The 20,482-nt window shown below is 38.6% G+C and overlaps 1 protein-coding gene and 1 long non-coding RNA gene across 7 annotated transcripts in view; one reads left to right on the top strand and one right to left on the bottom strand.

Annotated features, from left to right (window-relative positions):
• The window catches only part of NUP98 (nucleoporin 98 and 96 precursor), a 195,109-nt gene extending 186,732 nt beyond the window's left edge, over positions 1–8,377 (top strand). For all 6 annotated transcript variants that reach the window (XM_077113751.1, XM_077113750.1, XM_077113749.1 and 3 more), the window contains exons 30-33: positions 734–975; positions 1,474–1,628; positions 6,773–6,884; positions 7,084–8,377. In XM_077113751.1, coding sequence (XP_076969866.1) covers positions 734–975; positions 1,474–1,628; positions 6,773–6,884; positions 7,084–7,301 — 727 coding nt within the window. In that variant the 3' untranslated portion in view covers positions 7,302–8,377. The remainder of the gene's footprint in view (positions 1–733; positions 976–1,473; positions 1,629–6,772; positions 6,885–7,083) is intronic.
• An 8,700-nt stretch (positions 8,378–17,077) lies between these two features.
• The window catches only part of LOC143644570 (uncharacterized), a 30,422-nt gene continuing 27,017 nt past the window's right edge, over positions 17,078–20,482 (bottom strand). The window contains exon 3 of the long non-coding RNA XR_013156755.1: positions 17,078–17,231. This is a non-coding gene — a long non-coding RNA (uncharacterized LOC143644570). The remainder of the gene's footprint in view (positions 17,232–20,482) is intronic.

Genomic DNA, 20,482 nt, shown 5'->3' with positions numbered 1-20,482 from the left:
TGATGCTGAGTCCCAGCTCATTCTAGGATTTCTTTCCCAGTTGCCAAAAAGGTTTATACCCCTGGGAGTCATGTCCCACGTAGAGAGGAGGAGGACAGTGAGTTTGCTTGTGGTGTCAGCTGAAAGAGAGAGGCCACATCTGAGCAACAAAGACGTTCTCTGGGGTGACTTGCAGGCCTAATTTTAAGTAGGCTTAGCCTACCCTTTGCCAGGATAAATTTCATATGAACAAACACTAAGATTGAGGACTCGGACTATTACTTTGGTTGCCCCCACTGCTTGTGAGAATATCAGGAATTCTCCAAATGGGGAAGTTGAATTTTACCCCTTTCTCACCATTCCCCCAAGGGAACTTTGCAAATATTTCTTTATTCACTGTTCAAATCACTCTGGGATTTATGGGGGCATCACACTGGACAAACCTACAAAATCACATGAGAGTTTCTTAAGTCACTTCAAGTTAATTTGTTTAGTTGTACTAATCATATGGGAGAATGGGAAGGAAGAATGTTGGGATTCAACTGCAGAGGACTATTTTTCTATTATTTTATTTTCTTTCATTTAACAAATAAATGCTTGTCTAAAGGCTTCTGATTTTTTAGTGAAGTTTGAAGAAATCCACCAAGACCCAAGACTTGCAGTTTGAAAAATCACCCCAGTGGCCACACTAATCTGTCTGGGGCAGTCTTCTCTTTGAATAAGGATGGGATTCATTCCAACTGTCTTTCTTTAGTATGCGTGAGAAGGCTGTTCGAGAGCTGCTCACCCGGCACTGCCAGCTGTCAGAGACTCCTGAATCTTGGGCTAAGGAGACTTTCCTGACCCAGAAGCTTTGTGTTCCTGCTGAATGGATTCATGAAGCCAAGGCAGTGCGAGCACACATGGAATCTGACAAGCACCTGGAGGCCCTTTACTTATTTAAGGCTGGACACTGGAACAGCTGCCACAAACTCGTCATCCGGCATCTAGCTTCAGGTGAGTTCTTCCACCTGGGGTTTATGTCTCCTGGAATCATTTCAAATTCTTCCAATTTCTAAACAGCCAAGATGGGTCTGTTTAGAGATACAAGTCCAAACAGGCATGGCGTACATGAATGTTTTGAGATAGGTGCTTTGGGACAGCTATCTGTGCAGAAGAGGCTTGGTCAGGATAAGGAGCTAGAGAGGCAGGGGTTGACAGCAATAATAGTAAGTTACCATTAGCCAGGAATATTCTTGATGTGCACTAATTATGTTAAGCTCTTTATTTAGGGAAATTTCATTCAACAACACCAGAAATATCTACCTGAGGTTCTGAACCAGTTTTGTTTTATAATTTCTTTTGGAGAATTTCAGAATATTTCCTTGTAATTTTCTAGTCTTTCCCAATCTTATTTCCTCTTCCTTCCTGTCTTAGATTTCTACCATGTCCTCTGTGCACTTTTGAAAACTGTTCATTTGTTCAGACATAGTACTCAACATTTTGTTTCTTCAGATGCCATCATTAATGAGAACTATGACTACCTGAAGGGGTTCTTGGAAGACCTGGCACTTCCAGAGCGCAGCAGCCTAATTCAGGACTGGGATACCTCTGGGCTTGTTTACTTGGACTATATTCAGGTCACTGAAATGCTCCACCATATCCAGCAGGTACCTGAGTTTAAGAAATTGCCTGGTTTTCCTAAGCCTTTAAGCTTCAGAGGCCTCATAAGGCCTTAGCAGCCACTGGAAATACTTTGTAACAGAGATAACATGGACAACTGTAGGAGTGACATTTTCGTGAAGCTGAATTGAAAAAGCAGTTGACAGCTAAAACTTCAAACTTCAAACACTTTTTTTTCCGTTTGTTACCAAGTAGTATATGTACTAGACATACCTAGGTTTGTCCATAGACAGCCTCTTCCTCTTGTACAGCCCTTGTTAGAGTGAGAATCTCGGGAATGAGAGCTACAATAAGGACAGAGAGTTGATGAGGATAATTGTTTCATATATCTTTGACATTTTTAAAATTTGCAAATATTAAGGTTTAATGTTAGCGTCATTAAAATGTCCTGGGTCAGTCTCGATAGTCATTAAGTTAAATTTCCATTGGTTACAGCACAGAGACGAAACTCATGAGCCCTTTTAAAGGCTCCTACCTTTCATTTCCTGAATTAACTCCTGCCACTCTTACCCCACATTCTAGCCTTGCTGACCTGCTCCACTTACATTAAATTACTTCTGGGTTTCCAGTAAACCTTGTTTCATTCCATTCTTCATCATGTACACTCACACTCATCCTTTTAGATCTAGATTGCTCTTATTCTCCCTTCCTTTTCCTTCTCTCCCAGGAGCACTTGGTACCTTTTTCTACTAGAGTACTGGTTGGTCCATATTGTAGTTACTTAATTATATCTTTCCTCACTTAACCTGTGAGCTCCTTTTGAAGGTCTTCATTTTAAAATGGAAGTCAATAGAGGCTACAAACTCATGCTCTGGAATCAGATTCTTATGTTCAATTCCTGACTCCTACACTCACTAATGGTGTGGCTTTGAACAAATTGATTAGCCTCTCTGTGTCTCTTTCATCTGACATAAAGGGTTTGGGGCCACTATAGTACATACCTGACAGAGATGTTATGAAGATTATGAACAAAATATTCATAAAGTGTTTAGCACAATATCTTGGATATACTACATGGTCAATAATTATTAGCTGTTATCCTCATCATCATCAAAGTCCCTATTCTTAGCATAGTGCCTGGCACATAACAGGCATAATTCAGTGTTTGCTACACTTTTTGAGAGCAATGTCCCCTGAAGAAACAGTCACTGAAGAAACCTTTTTCTAGTTCAACATTGATTAATTCAGTTACAAAACCTTAGTTAATGAGAACCTACTATGTGGTAAGCACTGTGGTGAACTTAGGATAGAAAGGTAAACAATGTATGTTGAGTTTGGAGGAGATAAATACATAGATAAGTCGCAATTACTGTAGAATGATAAGCGTTAGGATATGGATAAGCTTGGAGTGCTATAGCAGCACATACAAGAAGTACCTTACTCAGCCTGAAGGATTTGCCAAAGGCCTTCTGAAAGTGACATTAAAGCCCTGACTTTAAGAATGAAAAAGGAGGGGTGGTAGGGAAAGAGTACCCTGGCAGAGGGAATAGCATGTTTTGAGGGGTTGAGGTCAGAAAGACCGTAGAGCTTTCACTGATCTTTTAACGTGCTTTGGTTTTGGGAGTGTGGAATAGGATGGGGAATCATGCAAGTTTGATGAAGCCACAAATATCTCTCACCTGAACTACTACAGTAACCACCTAATTGTTCTCCCTGCTACTGTTCTTGCTTCCCTACCATTCATTCTCCACACTGCAACCAAAGTGATCTTTTTAATATACAAATTATGGCATTTTATTCTCTTGTCCAAAACCTTCCAGAGACCTCTTATCTCACTTAGAATAAGATCCAGGCTCCTAACAGGTCTTCCAAAGCTCTGCATTAATAATTTTCACCTTTTTATACCATGGACCCTCTTGTCATGCTGGTGATGCCAGTAGATCTCTTCTTATTTTATAGTTACATGATATAGTTATCAAAATATTAAAAACATAGTGTAATTATATGTACTTTATTAACATCTTAAATAATAAGCTCTAGCATTGGACCTAATAACTATGGGATTTTTTTTTAAATGGGAGAACTCTGTAGAAGTTTATCATTGTAATTAATAAAGTTAAATACTACACAGGTATATTTTTGCTTCATTGCCCTTATAATTTGTTGTTCTTCACCAGAAATGAGAAAGATATTTACCAGTTTATCAGTGTAATTAATGTGTTAAATACAACATAAGTATATTTTTTGCTTCATTGCCTTTATAATTTGCTGTTCTTCAGCAGAAACTAGAAAATATTGACCAGTTCTTGCCTAGTCTTATAAAAGGACTTCTTTCCCCCCATTATTCCAGGGGACCTAGAAAAGTCAGGGGTACCTGGAGGTTGCTCCCTGGATGTGAAGCAGTAAGTGCAAGAGACTGACCCCCCACTTCCCAAAGTGTGAGGCAGGGCAAGGCTGGGAGCAGGTGCTTTGGAAGGAGGAAGATTCAGTGGTGTTTAGCTCCTGACAATATTTTCTTGTTATTACTGTTTATTTCATAATCAGTTTGTTTAACATTTGGGTCACCACAGTGATACATCCTGCATTCAGTTTTCCCACACTGGTTTGTTCTCCAGGTTGTAACTGGTGTTCCCTTTTTGGTACTTTTGTTGTTGTTTTATTTTATTTTTATTAGAGAAGTTGTAGGTTTATATAAAAGTCATGCATAAAATACATATACCACCCTTTGCATTAGTGTGGTATGTTTGTTCTATAATTTTACCGTTAACTGTAATCCATGGTTTACTTTAGGGATCATTGTTTATGTTGTTCCCTCCTATGGACTTTTTATTTTTAAGTTTTATTCAACTAATGTATACAACCTAACCACATTCTAACCACAATCAGATACATATTTCAGTGCTATTACATTTACCATGTTGTGCTAGCCTTACCACCATCTATTACCAAAATGTTTCTGTCATTCCCAAATAGAAACTCCATACAATTCAAGCATTAACTCCCCTGTTCCCTATCCCTACCCTGGCCCCTGGTAACCTATATTCTGGTTATTGTCTGTGAATTTGTTTGTTCTAATTATTTCATATCAGTGAGATCATACAATATTTGTCCTTTTGTGTCTGGCTTATTTCACTCAATGTGATGTCTTCAAAGTTCGTCAGTGTTGTTGCATATATTAGAACTTTATTCCTTTTTACAGCTTAATAATATTCTGCTATGTGTATATACCACGTTTGGTTTATCCATTTATTGGTTGATGGACAGACACTTGGGTTATTTCCATCTTTTGGCAATAGTGAACATCACTGTGCAAATATCTGTTTGAGTCCCTGCTTTCAATTCTTTTGTGTATAGGCCTAGAAATAAGATTGCCAGGTCATAATAGGAATTTATATTTAACTTTCTGAGGAACCATCAAACTGTCTTCTGCAGCAGCTACACCATTTTACATTCCTGCCAGCAATGAATGAGTGTTCTGTTTCTCCATATCCTCTTCCATACTTGTAATCTTCTGTGTGTTTTCTTTGTTTTTGTTTTTAAGTAATAGCCATTCTAGTGGGTGTGAAATGGTGTCTCATGGTTTTGATTTGCATTTTCCTAATGGTTAATGATGTTGAGCATCTTTTTGGCCATTTGTATACCATCTTTGGGGAAACCTATTCGAGTCTTTTGCCCATTCTCTATTGGTTGATTGTCTTTACTACTGGTCTTTTGAAGTACTTGTATTTTAAGATCAGCAACAACTGTAATGTGATATGAAAATAGCTTGTGATTTTTATTGATAACAGTTAAAGTTACTACATTGATTCATAATTCAACCTACGTTCATCATTAAATGCTTAATTTTAGCTGGAAGTTAGTAGAAATAAAGATGTTTTTTCCCAGTCCAAGTTTAATAGATCCTTTGAATTTACCCAGTCCCTGACTAAGAAGAGCCCCTGCTCTATATAATTTGGCCCCTGCTTACCTTTCCAGTTTTATATTGTTCTACTTTGCTCCCTACCCTGCATTGCACCATGTAAACCTTCTTTCAGATTCCATCTTAGTGGCTTTTTCACTTGCTGTTCTTTTTTCCCAGAAACTTGGCCCTCTTTTTGTTATTTAGGTCTCAACTTAGATATGACCTTATCAGAGAAGCCTTTTGCTCATCACCCAATCTGAAGTAGCCAGCCAGTTTCTTCTGCCACATCAACGTGTTTGAATTATCTGCATGGGTTGTGATTCTTTAAAGTTTATTACTATCTGGTATTTTCTTATTTTAATGTAAGTTCCATCAGAGCAAAGACCTCATCTTATCTTGTTCACCACCTTTTTAAGCCACATTAAATAACTTGATTCCAGTGGATGAAAGGGATAGTACTTTTATAGACATTAAGTAGTCAATTCTTTTAAGCCCCCCAAAATATGGATTCATTGAGAGAAAAGATACTTTTTGGAAGGCCTGAGTGAGCCATTTGGGGAAAGAAGAGATAACGGGGGAGACTTAGCAAAATAGGCCAGTTTCAGAATTTGACAGAGGGCCTAGCCAAGAGCCATACTTTTAGGCAAATGGGGATAAGATCCTGCTGCAAAATATTCAGATGTAAGCAGTGAATAAAAGTATAGATTTGTTTTTTTAGAAAGATCACTCTGGCAACAGAATGGGAGGAAAAATGGATGTAGCAGGAATGACACTGAAGGTAGAGTAATCAATGTCTTAAGGTACTTCACATGAGGGCTAATGGTGACCTTAACTAGGGCTGTGGAAAGAAGCATAGATTCAAGAAACACAGGAGGAAGAAGCAAAAGCGTTTTCAGGTATAGGGGAAGAGAAAAAAGGAAGAGTAAAGACTGATGCCCAGTTTTTGGTCTGCCTAGATTATAGCTCTGTATTCTTAAGAAGGCATTAAGTCTCTCTGCCCCCAGATTTATCTGAGAACAAATTAGACTTTTGGTTACTGTTAAAGTATTGCTCATCACTTGGTTCATGAATTATTTCAAGACTTGGACATTCCAAGACTTTAAATCCAATGTTTCTTTATTGGTATGTGTTACTAAGTGATTTGTCCTCAGTGACTAGGCTGAATGCAAACCAGCAGCTTGGTTTTTCCTTCCTCCCTCCCCTCACAGTTGTTTCAAGTTTTGGGTACAGACTCTCTGGGTAGGATTAGGGTGATGGAAACTCTAGCTAGCTTTTTCTCCTCCTTTTCAGGTGGATTGCTCACGTTATGAGCTGGAGCAGTTACACACCAAAGTGACCTCACTGTGCAGCCGGATAGAGCAGATCCAGTGTTACAATGCAAAGGACCGCCTGGCTCAGTCAGGTAAGCCTTGTGACTCTCCTACCCTCCTGCTTGCCTGCTTATGCTTATCTGCCTTCCTCCTCTCACCTGCCCTGCCACTCTCACCCCCACCCCACCCCACGCCAGCCCTACTCCTTCCTCCTCCTATCTGCCCCGCCATTCTCAATCCTACCCCACCCCAGCCCTACTCCAGGGTGCTCACTCTACTTTTTCTCTCCAGACATGGCCAAGTGCATAGCCAACCTGTTGCGGGTTGTATTGAGCCTCCAGCATGCCCCTGATGCAACTTCCAACTCAACATCAGATCCTCAGCAAGTCCCATTACGCCTGCTGGCTCCCCACATCGGCCGGCTCCCCATGCCTGAGGACTATGCCTTGGAGGAACTACGCGGCCTCACACAATCTTACTTGAGAGAACTGACTGTTGGGAGCCAGTGAGCCCAGGCTCTTCCCACTCATTCTTTCACACTCACCACACAGGAGTCCCCTGGTTTGACTAGCACTGTTGGCCATTCTCTAGGATGGACTTTGGAATCCATCTTCCCTTCTTGCTGCCCTAAGTAGCATCCTTCAGTTGTTCAGGGCTTTTCTTAATATTGATCATAGCATAAGGGCTCTGGAACCCAAAAAAAAGGAGCCAAGCTCCTTTTACCATCCTGAAGACCAGCCTTTTTTTTTTCTTTTTTAAAAATGGCCAATAAAGCACCTTTAGCAGAACTCCTCAAAGAACCAGGGAATTCTTTTCAACCCCTAGCCAAAATGGATCTTGTTATCCTCCATGCCAACTTACCTTACCCCTACCCCAGACTGGCCTACTCCTACTGTTTGAAAGAAATAGGACAGGTAAGGGGACAAATGTGTTGATCTAGGACTGTCCTGCCTTAACAGATCATTTATCCACAGAAGGAAAGATAAGTAGGTTGACTAGTAAACTCCTGAGTTTGGGGATCAGAAGAGGGTCAGGCTGAATTACAAAGCGGAAGTCTTTCTGGCCTGTTTAGGGTAGAAGTGAGCTCCAATCTGCAAGGCTTATATAGTGTATTCCTGTCCCAGAATATTCCATGAGCACCATACCTTCCCTACTACCATGAGTAGTAGTTCTCGGTCATCTTGCAAGGCCTTCTGTCTGAATTTGCTTGAAGAGTTTGGATAAAACATGGGTATCCTTTCCTACCCCTCCCATTCTAACCATGAAGCATTTCTCACATTCCATCTGCTCTCTCAGAAGGTAAAACTTATCACTGAGGCAGTAAGGAGCTGGGCTTTGGGGGTAGGTAGAGGGTCGTCGTTACACTGCTGCCAGCTACGGGAGCCCCAGGTAATGGCCTAAGACACATCTGGTGTTAGGGCTGTCACAAAAAACATGGTCACCCTTGGGTCTTTGTGCATGAAAATTATGTAAAGGTTTTTATTTAAAAAAAAAATTATATATATATATAAATAAATGATCTAGATTATTTTCCTCTTTTTCTGAAGCTACTTTCTTAAAAAAATAAAATGAACTGTTTAAAGCAGTCCTGGAATTGACTTTCCCTTTGTATTTTTTAGCCTTTCTCACCGAAGGATCTGTCTGGAGGCCTTATTTGATTTAGCCCATCTGTTTTTGAGTTTGCCATCTAAATGGAGAAACACAAAGCCCATGGGTTGAAAAAAGAACAACTTATTGACAAACAGATGCCTATCAGATCAAGGATTAGATTTGTTAAGTGCAAATTTGGAGGTGACCATGAGATTATTCATTAATCCTGACTGCTATATATATATATATATATATATATATATGCACATAGAGTCCCACTTCGGGATAGGGTATGAGTCTCAAACTGCACAGTGAAATGTACTTAGTGTCAAAGCTTTCTTGCTCTTCCGCTCTGGTGTTTTTCATTTTTAAATTCTGAAAATTTAAAGTAAATTTGTTAAGTTGGGTCACCTCTCCAAATCTCAGTTGCCTTCTTTGTGTAAAAGGGATATTACTGCTTCACAGGGATATTATTGAAGAAGGATCAAATGAGGCTGATTAGTACTATTCAGATCTTATTTTGATTTGTTGTTAAATTGAGGTGTGAGCAAATTCTAATTCGGATTAGGCCACAGTCTGAGGCATCAAGGGATTTGGGAATGAGAAAGGAGGTTGGTCTGTCCCTAAATCAAATCTCTACTATAGGAGCCATGTTGCATGAAAATGCATTTCTAATTCAAAGTGAAAAACATGATGAGCAGTCTCATTTTAAATATGTTCAAATATATATTCAATGGTGTTAATTATAATTACTGTGCTACCATCACCAACATCCATTACCAAACTTATTTTTATCTTTTATTTTGAAATACTTTCAAACTTACAGGGCAGTTAAAAAATAATGCCTATGCAGAGAATTCCAACATATCCCCACACTCAGATACCCAGATCCACCAATTTTTTTACATTTTGCCACATATACTGTATCATTCTACCTGTCCATCTATGACGGTTTAAAATTGTATGTACCATAGAAAAACATATTTACATCTAATCCATTCCTGTGGATGTAAACCCTTAGTAGGTAGAACCTACTGATGAGACTACTCCATTAAAGTTGACCTACCTCATTCAGGACGGTTCTTAATCTGATAACTGGCATCCTTTATAAAGAGAATGAAATTCAGATAAAGCCACAGAAGCAAGAATCTGAAAGCAATGAAATCCAGAAGAGGGAGAGATCAACCAACTCCCCATGTGCAGAGAAAGGATTGCCAGTAACTGTTCTGTTTTTTTTTTTAAAAAAAAAAACTTTTTATTGTGTAATATATATATATACACAAAACAATAGATTTCCAAGTATATTTTTGATATTTAAAAAATCTTCTTAAATTGTATAATATAACAAATATACAAAGCAAAGAAAGAAAAAAGCAATAGTTTTCAAAGCACTCTTCAATAAGAAGTTACGGGACAGATCCCAGAGTTTGTCATGATACTTTTTTAAGATTTTAAAAATACATGAATTTTTTTAAAACAAGCATTCTTACCATATGATCATTCTATTCTTGGTATGTAGTCAGTAACTTGCAGTATCATCACATAGTTGTATATTCATCACCATGATCATTTCTTAGAACATTTGCATGGATTCAGAAAAAGAAAGAAAAAGAAAAAACTCATATATACCATAACCCTCACCCCTCCCTCTCATTGATTGCTAGTATTTCCATCTACCCAATATATTTCAGCCTTTCCCCAATTTTTTTTCTATACTCCTTATCATTCCCTTTCATTGATCTCTCATTTCAATCTACTAAATTTATTTTAACATTTGTTCCCCCTATTATTTATTTATTTTAAACCCATATGTTTTACTCATCATCTGTCCATACCATAGAACAAAAGCATCAGACACACTGCAAAAGTTATATCATTATACAATCATCTTTAAGAAACATGGCTACTGGAACACAGTTCTACATTTTCAGGCACTTCCCCCCAGCCTCTCCAATATACCTTAACTAAAAAGGTGATACCTATATAATGTGTAAGAATAACCTCCAGGATAACCTCTCAACTCTGAAATCTCTTAGCCATTGACACTTTATTTTGTCTCATTCCATTTCTCTCTTCCCTCTTTTGGTCGAGAAGGTTTTCTCATTTCCTTGATGCTGAGTCCCAGCTCATTCTAGGATTTCTGTCCCATGCAGCAACTGTTCTTGAGGAAGAAAGCATCACCTAGATGATAATTTGATTTAGACATCTTCTCTGCCGCAAACTGTAAGCTAATATATTATTATTTAAGTCAGCCCATTTCATGATATCTGCTATAAGCAGCCTAGGAAACTTAAACACCCTCAATAAATTAACCCACCTATCTGTCTATCCATTTATAGCAGTCCATTTTCTGAACATTTGAATGTACTTGAACACTTATTACTGCCATGTTATTACATTTCTTAAGAATAAGGACATTCGCTAATGTAACACCTTAAGAACAGTTATCTAGTTCAAGGAATTTAACATTGATATAAAGCTTGTAGTCTATAATAATTATCCCATATGTCCCAATAATGTCACTTTGAATCTTTTCTCCTCCCTTGTTCGATCTGATCCAGGATCATGTTTTGCTTTTAATTGTCATTGTCTCTTTAGTTTGCTCTTCTCTTTTTGTTAATCTCCCAAAACAAAACCGCACACCCATGTATGCACTAATTCCCCATTTCCCATGCCCTCCAGCTCCAGCAAACTGCATTCTAATTTCTGACTCTGAGCTTGAGTATTATTCTCCAGTATTTTCTTTCAAGTTACCATGGGACTTAAATTTAACATCCTAAATGTGTAACAATCTTGTTTGCTTTGATGCCAAATTAACTTCAATAGTATGCACAAACTATGTTCTTATACCCCTCTACCACTCCTCACCTTTATATAGTTCTTGTCCCTAATTATATGTTTATACATTATGGGTCCTAAACCACTGATTTATCATTTTATTTTATGCATTTACCTTTTAGAACCTGTAGGAAGAAAAAGATGGAGTTACAAACCAAAAATACATTACTGGCATTTATATTTACCCATTTTGTTCCCCTCACTGGAGCTTTTTTCTTCATTTCACATTTCTTCATGTGGTTTCAACCTGTTGTCTATTGTCCTTTCCTTTCAACCTGCAGAACTCTCCTTAGCCTCTCTTATAGGAATGGTCTACAGGTAGCAAACTTTTGTTTATCTGGGAATGTCTTTAATTCCTTGCTTGTTTTTGAATGTCATTTCTGCTGTTTATAATATTGTTGGGTGGCAAGTTTTTACTTTCAACACTTGAAATATGTCATCCCACTGGCCTTCTTACCTCCATGGTTTCTGATGAGAAATCAGGTCTTTATTGTTTTAAGCCTTCCTTATATTTGATATGTTGCTTCCCTCTTGCAGCTTCCAGAATTCTTTTTTAAAATTTCTAAAGCAGTTTTACTGAGATGAATTCACCCACATTTCATCTAAAATGTACAAGTGGTGTCTTCTAGCATATTCACAAGTTGTGCATTCATCATAATAAATTCTAGAACATTTCCACCCATAAGAGGGCCACTATGTTCTATAATCACATTTCCTCCTCTGGCTCTCCTTCTAGTGATATACATGACCCTAAACTTCCCCTTTCAACTACAGTCACACCCTCATATCATCACTGTAAAATACACTCATTATAATGTGCTACCATCATAACTATTTCCAAACATTTATAATCAAAACTGTTATAAATTCTGTACATCAGCTCCCCATGCTCTGCCCTCATTCTATCTTCTGATGACCTATGTTCTAGAAATTAACAGTCTGGGTTTGCTAGTTATAATTAGTTCATATTAGTGGAGTCATATATTTGTCCTTTTGTGTCTAATTTATTTCACTCAACATAATGTCCTCAAGGTTCATTCATGTTATCACATGCATCAAGATTTCATTTATTCTTACAGCTGAATAGTCCATTGTATGTTTTAGTTTGCTAAAGCTGCCAGAATGCAATATATCAAAAATGGAATGGTTTTTATAAAGGGAATTTATTATGTTACAAGTTTACAGTTCTAAGGCCAGAAAAATGTCCAAACTAAGGCATCCAGGAAAATACACCTTGCTTCAAGAAAAGCCAATATCTGTCACATAGGAAAGTTCATGGCTGGCATCTGCTAGTCCTTGTTCCTAATTCTGCTGCTTCCAGCTTCTGATGCTAATGTTTTCCTCTCTAAGCATCTGTGTGTGTAGGCCTTCATTTTGCTCCTTCAGGACACACTCTGGGTTCTGGCTTGCTTAGCATCTCATGGCAACGTCTGCTGGGCTCTGTCCATGTCCAGGCATCTGTTCTGTCAGCACTCCAAACATCTCCAAACATCCCTGTCTCTGTCAGCTTTCAAAGCAACTGTTCTCCAAGCATCTGTATCTGCGGTTTCTTCAAAATGTTTCCCCTTTTAAAGGACAACTCACCTTGAATGGGTGGAGTCACAACTCTATCTAATGAAAAGGCCACACCCACAACTGTGTGTGTCACATCTCCATGGAAGTAATCTAACCAAAAGGCCACACCAAAAACTAGTGTGTCAAAAAAAAAAAAATTAGAATAAATAAATAAAAACAAAACAAAACTGGTGTGTCACATCTCCATGGAAACAATACTATCAAAGTTTCCCACCCTAAACAATAAACCTGGCCCCCCCAAAACTGGATCAGGATTAAAACATGGCTTTTCTGGGGTACATAGTTTCAGACTGACACAATGTATATACCACATTTTGCTTATCCATTCGTTGGTTGAGGGACACTTGGATTGCTTCCATCCTTTGGCAATTGTTAATGATGCCACTATGAGCATCAATGTGCAAATGTTTGTTTGGGTCCCTGGTTTCAGTTCTTCTAAATACATATCTAATAGCAGAATTGTATATAATATGGCAATTTTATATTTAGCATCTTGAGAAACTGCCAAACCATCTTCCACAGCAGCTATACCATTTTACATTCCCACTGGCAGTGAATAAGTGTTCCTATTTCTCCACATCCTCTCCAAAAATTGTTGTTTTCTGGTTTTTTAAAAGTGGCCATTCTGGGCGGGCCACAGCGGCTCAGCAGGCAAGAATGCTTACCTGCCATGCCGGAGAACCCGGGTTCGATTCCCAGTGCCTGCCCATGTAAAAAGAAAAAAAAAGTGGCCATTCTGGTAGGCGTGAAATAACATCTTGTTGTAGTTTGTATTTCCCTAATAGCTAGGGATACTGAACATCTTTTCATTTGCTTTTTAGCCATTTGTATATCTTTTAGAAAAATGTCTATTCAAGTCTTTTGCCCATTTTTTCAATTTTTTAATTTTATTTTTTTAAATACCAAAAAACACCAAACATACACAAACATTCCTACTTTGCCATTCCGTTCTACTATATAATCAGTGATTCACAATACCATCACATAGTGCATAATCATCATGATCATTTCTTGGAACATTTGCATCAATTCAGAAAAAGAAATAAAATGAAACAGAAAAAAAAAACTTATACATACCGTACCCCCTCCCTTTCTTACACTAGCATTTAAACTAAATTTATTTTAACATTTGTTCCCCTATTATTTATATTTATTCCATATGTTCTACTCATCTGTTGACAAGGTAGATAAAAGAGCATCAGACACAAGGTTTTCAATACACACAGTCACATGTGAAAGCTATATCATTATACAGTCATCTTCAAGAAACATGGCTACTGGAACACAGCTCTCATTTTCAGGCAGTTCCCTCCAGCCTCTCCATTACATCTTGGACTAACAAGGTGATCTATTTAATGCGTAAGAGTAACCTCCAGGATAATCTCTCAACTCTGTTTGGAATCTCTCAGCCATTGACATTTTACTTTGTCTCATTTCACTCTTCGCCCTTTTAGTCGAGAAGGTTTTCTCAATCCCTTGATGCTGAGTCTCAGCTCATTCCAGGATTTCTGTCCCACATTGCCAGGAAGGTCCACACCCCTGGGAGTCATGCCCACATAGACAGGGTAAGGGCACTGAGTTTGTTGTTTGTTGACTAGAGAGAGAGAGAGAGACCACATTTGAGCAACAAAAGAGGTTCTCTTACGGGTGACTCTTCACTTGACCTATTCTTTGTGGAGTTAAGTTTCATATGAACAAACCCCAAGACTGGGGTCTCAGCCTATAGCCTTGGTTGTCCACACTGCTTGTGAGAACATCAAGAATTCAACTTGGGGAAGTTGAATTTTCCCCGTTTTCACCATTCCCCGAACGGGACTTTGCCAATACTTTTTTATTCACTGTTCAAATCACTCTGGGACTTATTGGGGCACCACTCTGGACAACCCAACAAAATCTCATGTCCTATTCAGGTTCCAAGTACTTACGGTGTTCAATCAAGCTCTACATAGTTATATAGGAATGCAGTAGTCAAATATATATTTTGTACCAATAAACTTTTTTTTGCTTTAGTCTCACATATAAGTTGAAATTTTAAAATATTAATTACCATCTATTTTCAGCACCCTGCAGCAATGACATTCCTTTGTTCTTCCTCATGTAAAAACATTCTTAAAATTTGTACATTTGTCACTATTATGATACACTCTAGGCATTCCTAGATTATACCATCTCAGTCTTTAATGTCTGTCTTTCTTTCTGATTTCATTTATGCCCTCAGCCCTCCTCCCTCTATCATCTCACATTCAGCTTCATTCAGTGTTTTAACATAATTATATTACAGTTAGGTAGTATTGTGCTGTCCATTTCTGAGTTTTTATATTCAGTCTTGTGCACAATCTGTATCCCTTCAGCTCCAATTACCCAATATCTTACTCTATTTCTATCTCCTGATGGTCTCTGTTAACAATGAAATATCGAATTTTCCTTGTTTTTATCTTTACTTATAGTCTCCCTTTCTACATTCTTCTCCACATCTCTCTCTTCTGTCTTTTCATACCTGTGCTCCCTTTAGTATTTCTTGCAGAGCTGGTCTCTTGGTCTCAAATTCTCTCAGTGATTTTTTGTCTGAAAATGTTTTAATTTCTCCACCATTTTTTGAAGGACAATTTTGCTGGATATAGAATTCCTGGTTGGCAGTTTTTCTCTTTTAGTATCTTAAATATATCATCCCACTGCTTTCAAGATTCTCTCTTTCTCTTTGACCTCTGACATTCTGATTAGTAAGTGTCTTGGAGTACGTCTATTTGGATCTATTCTCTTGGGGGTACGCTGCACTTATTGGATCTGTAATTTTAGGTCTTTCATAAGAGTTGGGAAATTTCCAATGATAATTTCCTCCATTAGTTTTTCTCCTCCTTTTCCCTTCTCTTCTCCTTTTGGGACACCCACAACACGTACATTCACGCACTTCATATTGTCATTCAATTCCCTGAATCCCTGCTCATATTTTTCTGTTTTTTTCCTCTATATTTTATTTTTCTTGTCGGATTTCAGATGTTCTGTTCTCCAGTTCACTAATCCTGTCCTCTGGCTCTCAAAATCTACCATTGTAGGTTTCCATTGTTTTTTCATCTCTTCTACTGTGCCTTTCCTTCCCATAAGTTCTGTGATTTGTTTTTTCAGACTTTCCATTTCTTTTTTTTGTTCATTCCTTGCCTTCTTTATATCCTCCCTCAATTCATTGATTTGGTTTTTTGATGAGGTTTTCCATGTCTTTTCTTCTATTCTGAATTAATTGTTTCAGCTCCTGTTATCATTTGAATTGTTGGTTTGTTCCTTTAACTGGGCATATCTTCAATTTTCTGGTGTGATTTGTTATTTTTTGCTGATGTCTGACATTTAATTACCTTAATTAGTTTATTCTGGAGATTGCTTGCACTTCTTTTACCTAGGGTTTTCTTGCTGGGTGAATTTGTGTCTATCTGTTTTGACATTCAGTTCAGCTTTTTCTGGACCTCTAGCTTAGGTTTTGTTTAACTGAGGAGAATTTTTCAGTTCTGTTTTCTTGTTTCTTGCCCTGCTTGTATGGTGCCTTCCCCCGACACGCACCACACCCTTAGGGGTCTACGTAGGTATTGTGGTCTCCAGCCAGATTTCCCCAGGCCAAACTGGCCTCCTATCAGGAGAAAAGAGTCACCTGCATTGGTTTTCCCTAAAGGTGAGACCCAGTAGGTTGAAAGACTTTCCTGTGAAGTCTCTGGACTCTGTTTTTCTTATCCTGCCTAGTATGTGGTGCTTGTCTGCCTGCAGGTCCCACCAGCATAAGGTGATGCAGTACCTTTAACTCTAGCAAACTCTCCCTGCTGGGGGCATGGTAGAGACAGAGGAGAGGTTGTAGGCTGGTTTTAATGGCTTCAAATTATCAAGCCCTGGTATCTGAGTTCCTTAAGGGAGGAATTCCACCTGAGTTCACCCCTCCTGTGGGGAACTCACAGACTCTAGACAAGCCCTCAAACGAGCTTGTTTCTGCCTATGCCTGGGGCGGTTGCAGCCTCAGAAGTTCTGCTGCTGTATCCAAAGGCAGTCAAGCCTTTGTAGAAACAAAGCTACAAAAACCTCTGTTTCTTTTTTTTCTCTTTTTCTGTTAGCCCTGCCCCCTTGGCGCTGGGGCAAAAATGAGCGACCTCCACTTTGACCAGGTTCATCTGAGCTGGGGGCCTATTTTTAGTAGTTACAACTTGTTAATTAATTCCACAATTCACATTTGGTTGGGCTCAGCCCCTGCTGCTAGTAAAGTCTCTTTCCTTTCCCCTCTAGGAAGCAACCTGTAGGGGAGGGGCGCCTGCCACCGCAGCTTGGGAAACTCACTGTTCTGGGGGGGCTCGCAGTCAGTCCAGCTGGTCCACACGGGTACGCTGTATGTCCGGTCACTGATGTAGCCCCAGGAGCTGTTCTGTACTGTCTCTGGTTATTTAGTAGTTGTTCTGGAGGACAAACTAAAATGAGCACATTGCTAAGCCGCCATCTTGTTGCAGCACCACTTCTTAATCCCTACCATTTTTGAATCAAGATTTTAAAAAATCCCCCCACAACGGAGGATTAGGATTAAAACACGGCTTTTCTTACCTGACTTTAAGGCATATTATGAAGCTACTGTGGTCAAAACAGCATAGTACTGGCATAAATATAGATATACAGACCAATGGAATTGAATAGAGTGTTCAGATATAGACCCTCTCATCCTTAGACAACTGATCTTTGATAAGGCAGTCAAGCCAACTCACCAGGGACAGAACAGTCTCCTCAATAAATGGTGCCTTGAGAACTGTATATCCATTGGCAAAAGAATGAAAGAGGACCCATATCTCACCCTACAGAAAAATTAATTCAAAACGGATCAAAGACCTAAACATTAGATCTAAGACAATAAAACTGTTAGAAGAAAATGTAGGGAAATACCTTATAAATCTATACTAGGAGGCAGTTTCCTAGACCTTACACCCAAAGCAAGAGCACTGAAGAAATAAATAAATAAATGGGAACTCCTCAAAATTGAACACTTTCGCACATCAAAGAACTTCGTCAAGAAAGTAAAAAAACAACCAACACAATGGGAAACAATATTTGGAAAAACATATCAGATAAAGGTCTAGTATCCAGAATTTCTAAAGAGATTGTTCAACTCAACAACAAAAAGACAGCTAACCTAATTACAAAATAGGCAAAAGACTTGAACAGACACTTCTCAGAAGAGGAAATACAAATGGCCAAAAAGCACAGGAAGAGATCCTCAACTTCCTTGGCCATTAGAGAAATGCAAATCAAAACCATAATGGGATATCATCTCACACCCACCTGAATGGCCATTATCAATAAAACAGAAAATGACAAGTGCTGGAGAGGATGTGGAGAGAGGCACACTTAACCACTGTTGGTGGGAATGTCAAATGGTACAACCACTGTGGAAAGCAGTTTGGCGGTTCCTCAAAAAGCTGAATATAGAATTGCCATATGACCCAGTAATACCATTGCTATATATCTACTCAGAGGACATGAGGGCAAGGACACAACTGGACATTGCACACGAATGTTTACAGCAGTATTATTTACAACTGCAAAGAGATGGAAACAGCCAAATGTCCATCAACAGAAGAGTGGCTAAACAACCTGTGGTATATACATACGATGGAATATTATGCAGCCATAAGACAGAATAAATTTATGAAGTATGTAACAACATGGATGGACCTTGAGGACATTACATGAGTGAGATTAGCCAGAAACAAAAGGACAAATACTGTATGGTCTCACTGATATGAACTTGCAAATACTTTTTTTTTTTTTAATTTTTAAATAAAATTAGTGAATAAACTTGGAGAATTTCGTTGGTAACAGAGACCATAAGGAGGTAGAAACAGGGTTAGATATTGGGTAACTGGAGCTGAAGGGATACAGATTGTGCAACAGGACTGAATGTAAAAACTCAGAAATGGACAGCATAATACTACCTAACTGTAATATAATTATGTTAAAACACTGAATGAAGCTGAATGTGAGATGATACAGGGAGGAGGGCTGGGGGAATAAATGAAATCAGAAAGAAAGACAGACGTTAAAGACTCAGATTGTATAATCTAGGAATGCCTAGAGTATAGAATGATAGTGACTACATGTACAAATTTTAAAAATGTTTTTGCATGAGGAAGAACAAAGGAATGCCATTACTGCAGGGTGCTGAAAATAGATGGTAATTAATATTTTAAAATTTCAACTTATGTGTGAGACTAAAGCAAAAAATGTTTATTTGGTACAAAATTTATATTTTGACTAGTGCATTTCCTAATATAACTTATGTAGACAGCTTAATTGAACACCATTAGTACATGAAACCTTGAGTAGGACATGAGATTTTGTTGGGTTGTCCAGAGTGGTGCCCTGATAAATCCCAGAGTGATTTGAACAGTGAATAAAATAGTATTTGCAAAGTCCCCTTTGGGGAATGGTGAGAACGGGGAAAATTCAACTTCCCCAAGTTGAATTCTTGATATTCTCACAAGCAGTGTGGGCAACCAAACCCATAGCCTGAGCCCCCAGTCTTGGGGGTTGTTCATATGAAACTTAACCCCACAAAGGATAGGTCAAGCCTACTTAAAATTATGCCTAAGTGTCACCCCCAAGAGAACCTCTTCTGTTGCTCAGATGTGGCCTCTCTCTCCAGCCAACACAGCAAGCAGACTCACCACCCTCCCCCTGTCTACATGGGACATGACTACCAGGGGTGTGGATCTTCCTGGCAGTGTGGGACAGAAATCCCAGAATGAGCTGAGACTCAGCATCAAGGGATTGAGAAAAACCTTAGAATGAGCTGAGACTCAGCATCAGGGGATTGAGAAAATCTCGTCCAAAAGGGAAAAGAGTGAAATGAGGCAACGCTCCAATGGCTGAGAGATTCCAAACAGAGTCGAGAGGTTATCCCGGAGGTTATTCTCATGCATTAAATAGATATCACCTTGTTAGTCAAGATGTAATGGAGAGGCTGGAGGTAACTGCCTGAAAATGTAGAGCTGTGTTCCAGTAGCCATGTTTCTACCTTGTCAAAAGAGGAGTAGAACATATGAAATAAAAATAAATAATAGGGGGAACTAATGTTAAAATAAATATGACTTGAAATGCTGGTGATCAGTGAAAGGGAGGGGTAACGGGTATGGTAGGTATAATTTTTTTTTCTGTTTTCGTTTTATTTCTTTTTCTGTTTTTTTTTATTTCTTTTATTTCTTTTTTGAATTGATGCAAATATTCTAAGAAATGATCATGATGACGAATATGCAACTATGTGATGATATTGTGAATTACTGATTATATATGTAGAAAGGAATGATCATATGTTAAGAATGTTTGTGTTTCTTTCTTGCCATTTTTTTTTTATTAAAAAAAAAAAAAAGTATTTGCAAAGTCTCCTTCGGGGAGTGATGAAAAAGGGGGAAAATTCAACTTCCCCAAGTTGAATTCTTGATATTCTCACAAGCAGTGTGGACAACAAAAACTATAGGCTAAGCCCCCAGTCTTGGGGTTTGTCATATGAAACTTACCCCACAAAGGATAGGTCAAGCCTACTTAAAATTAGGTCTCAGAGTCACCCCCAAGAGAACCTCTTTTGTTGCTCAGATGTAGCCTCTCCAGCCAACATGACAACCAGTCTCACCACCCTCCTCCTCTCTGCATGGGACATGACTCCCAGGGGTGTGGA

This window comes from Tamandua tetradactyla, chromosome 8 (assembly GCF_023851605.1).
Source record: "Tamandua tetradactyla isolate mTamTet1 chromosome 8, mTamTet1.pri, whole genome shotgun sequence".
In the NCBI taxonomy this organism is placed as follows: domain Eukaryota; kingdom Metazoa; phylum Chordata; class Mammalia; order Pilosa; family Myrmecophagidae; genus Tamandua; species Tamandua tetradactyla.
This window is presented reverse-complemented; position numbering and strand designations above follow the sequence as displayed.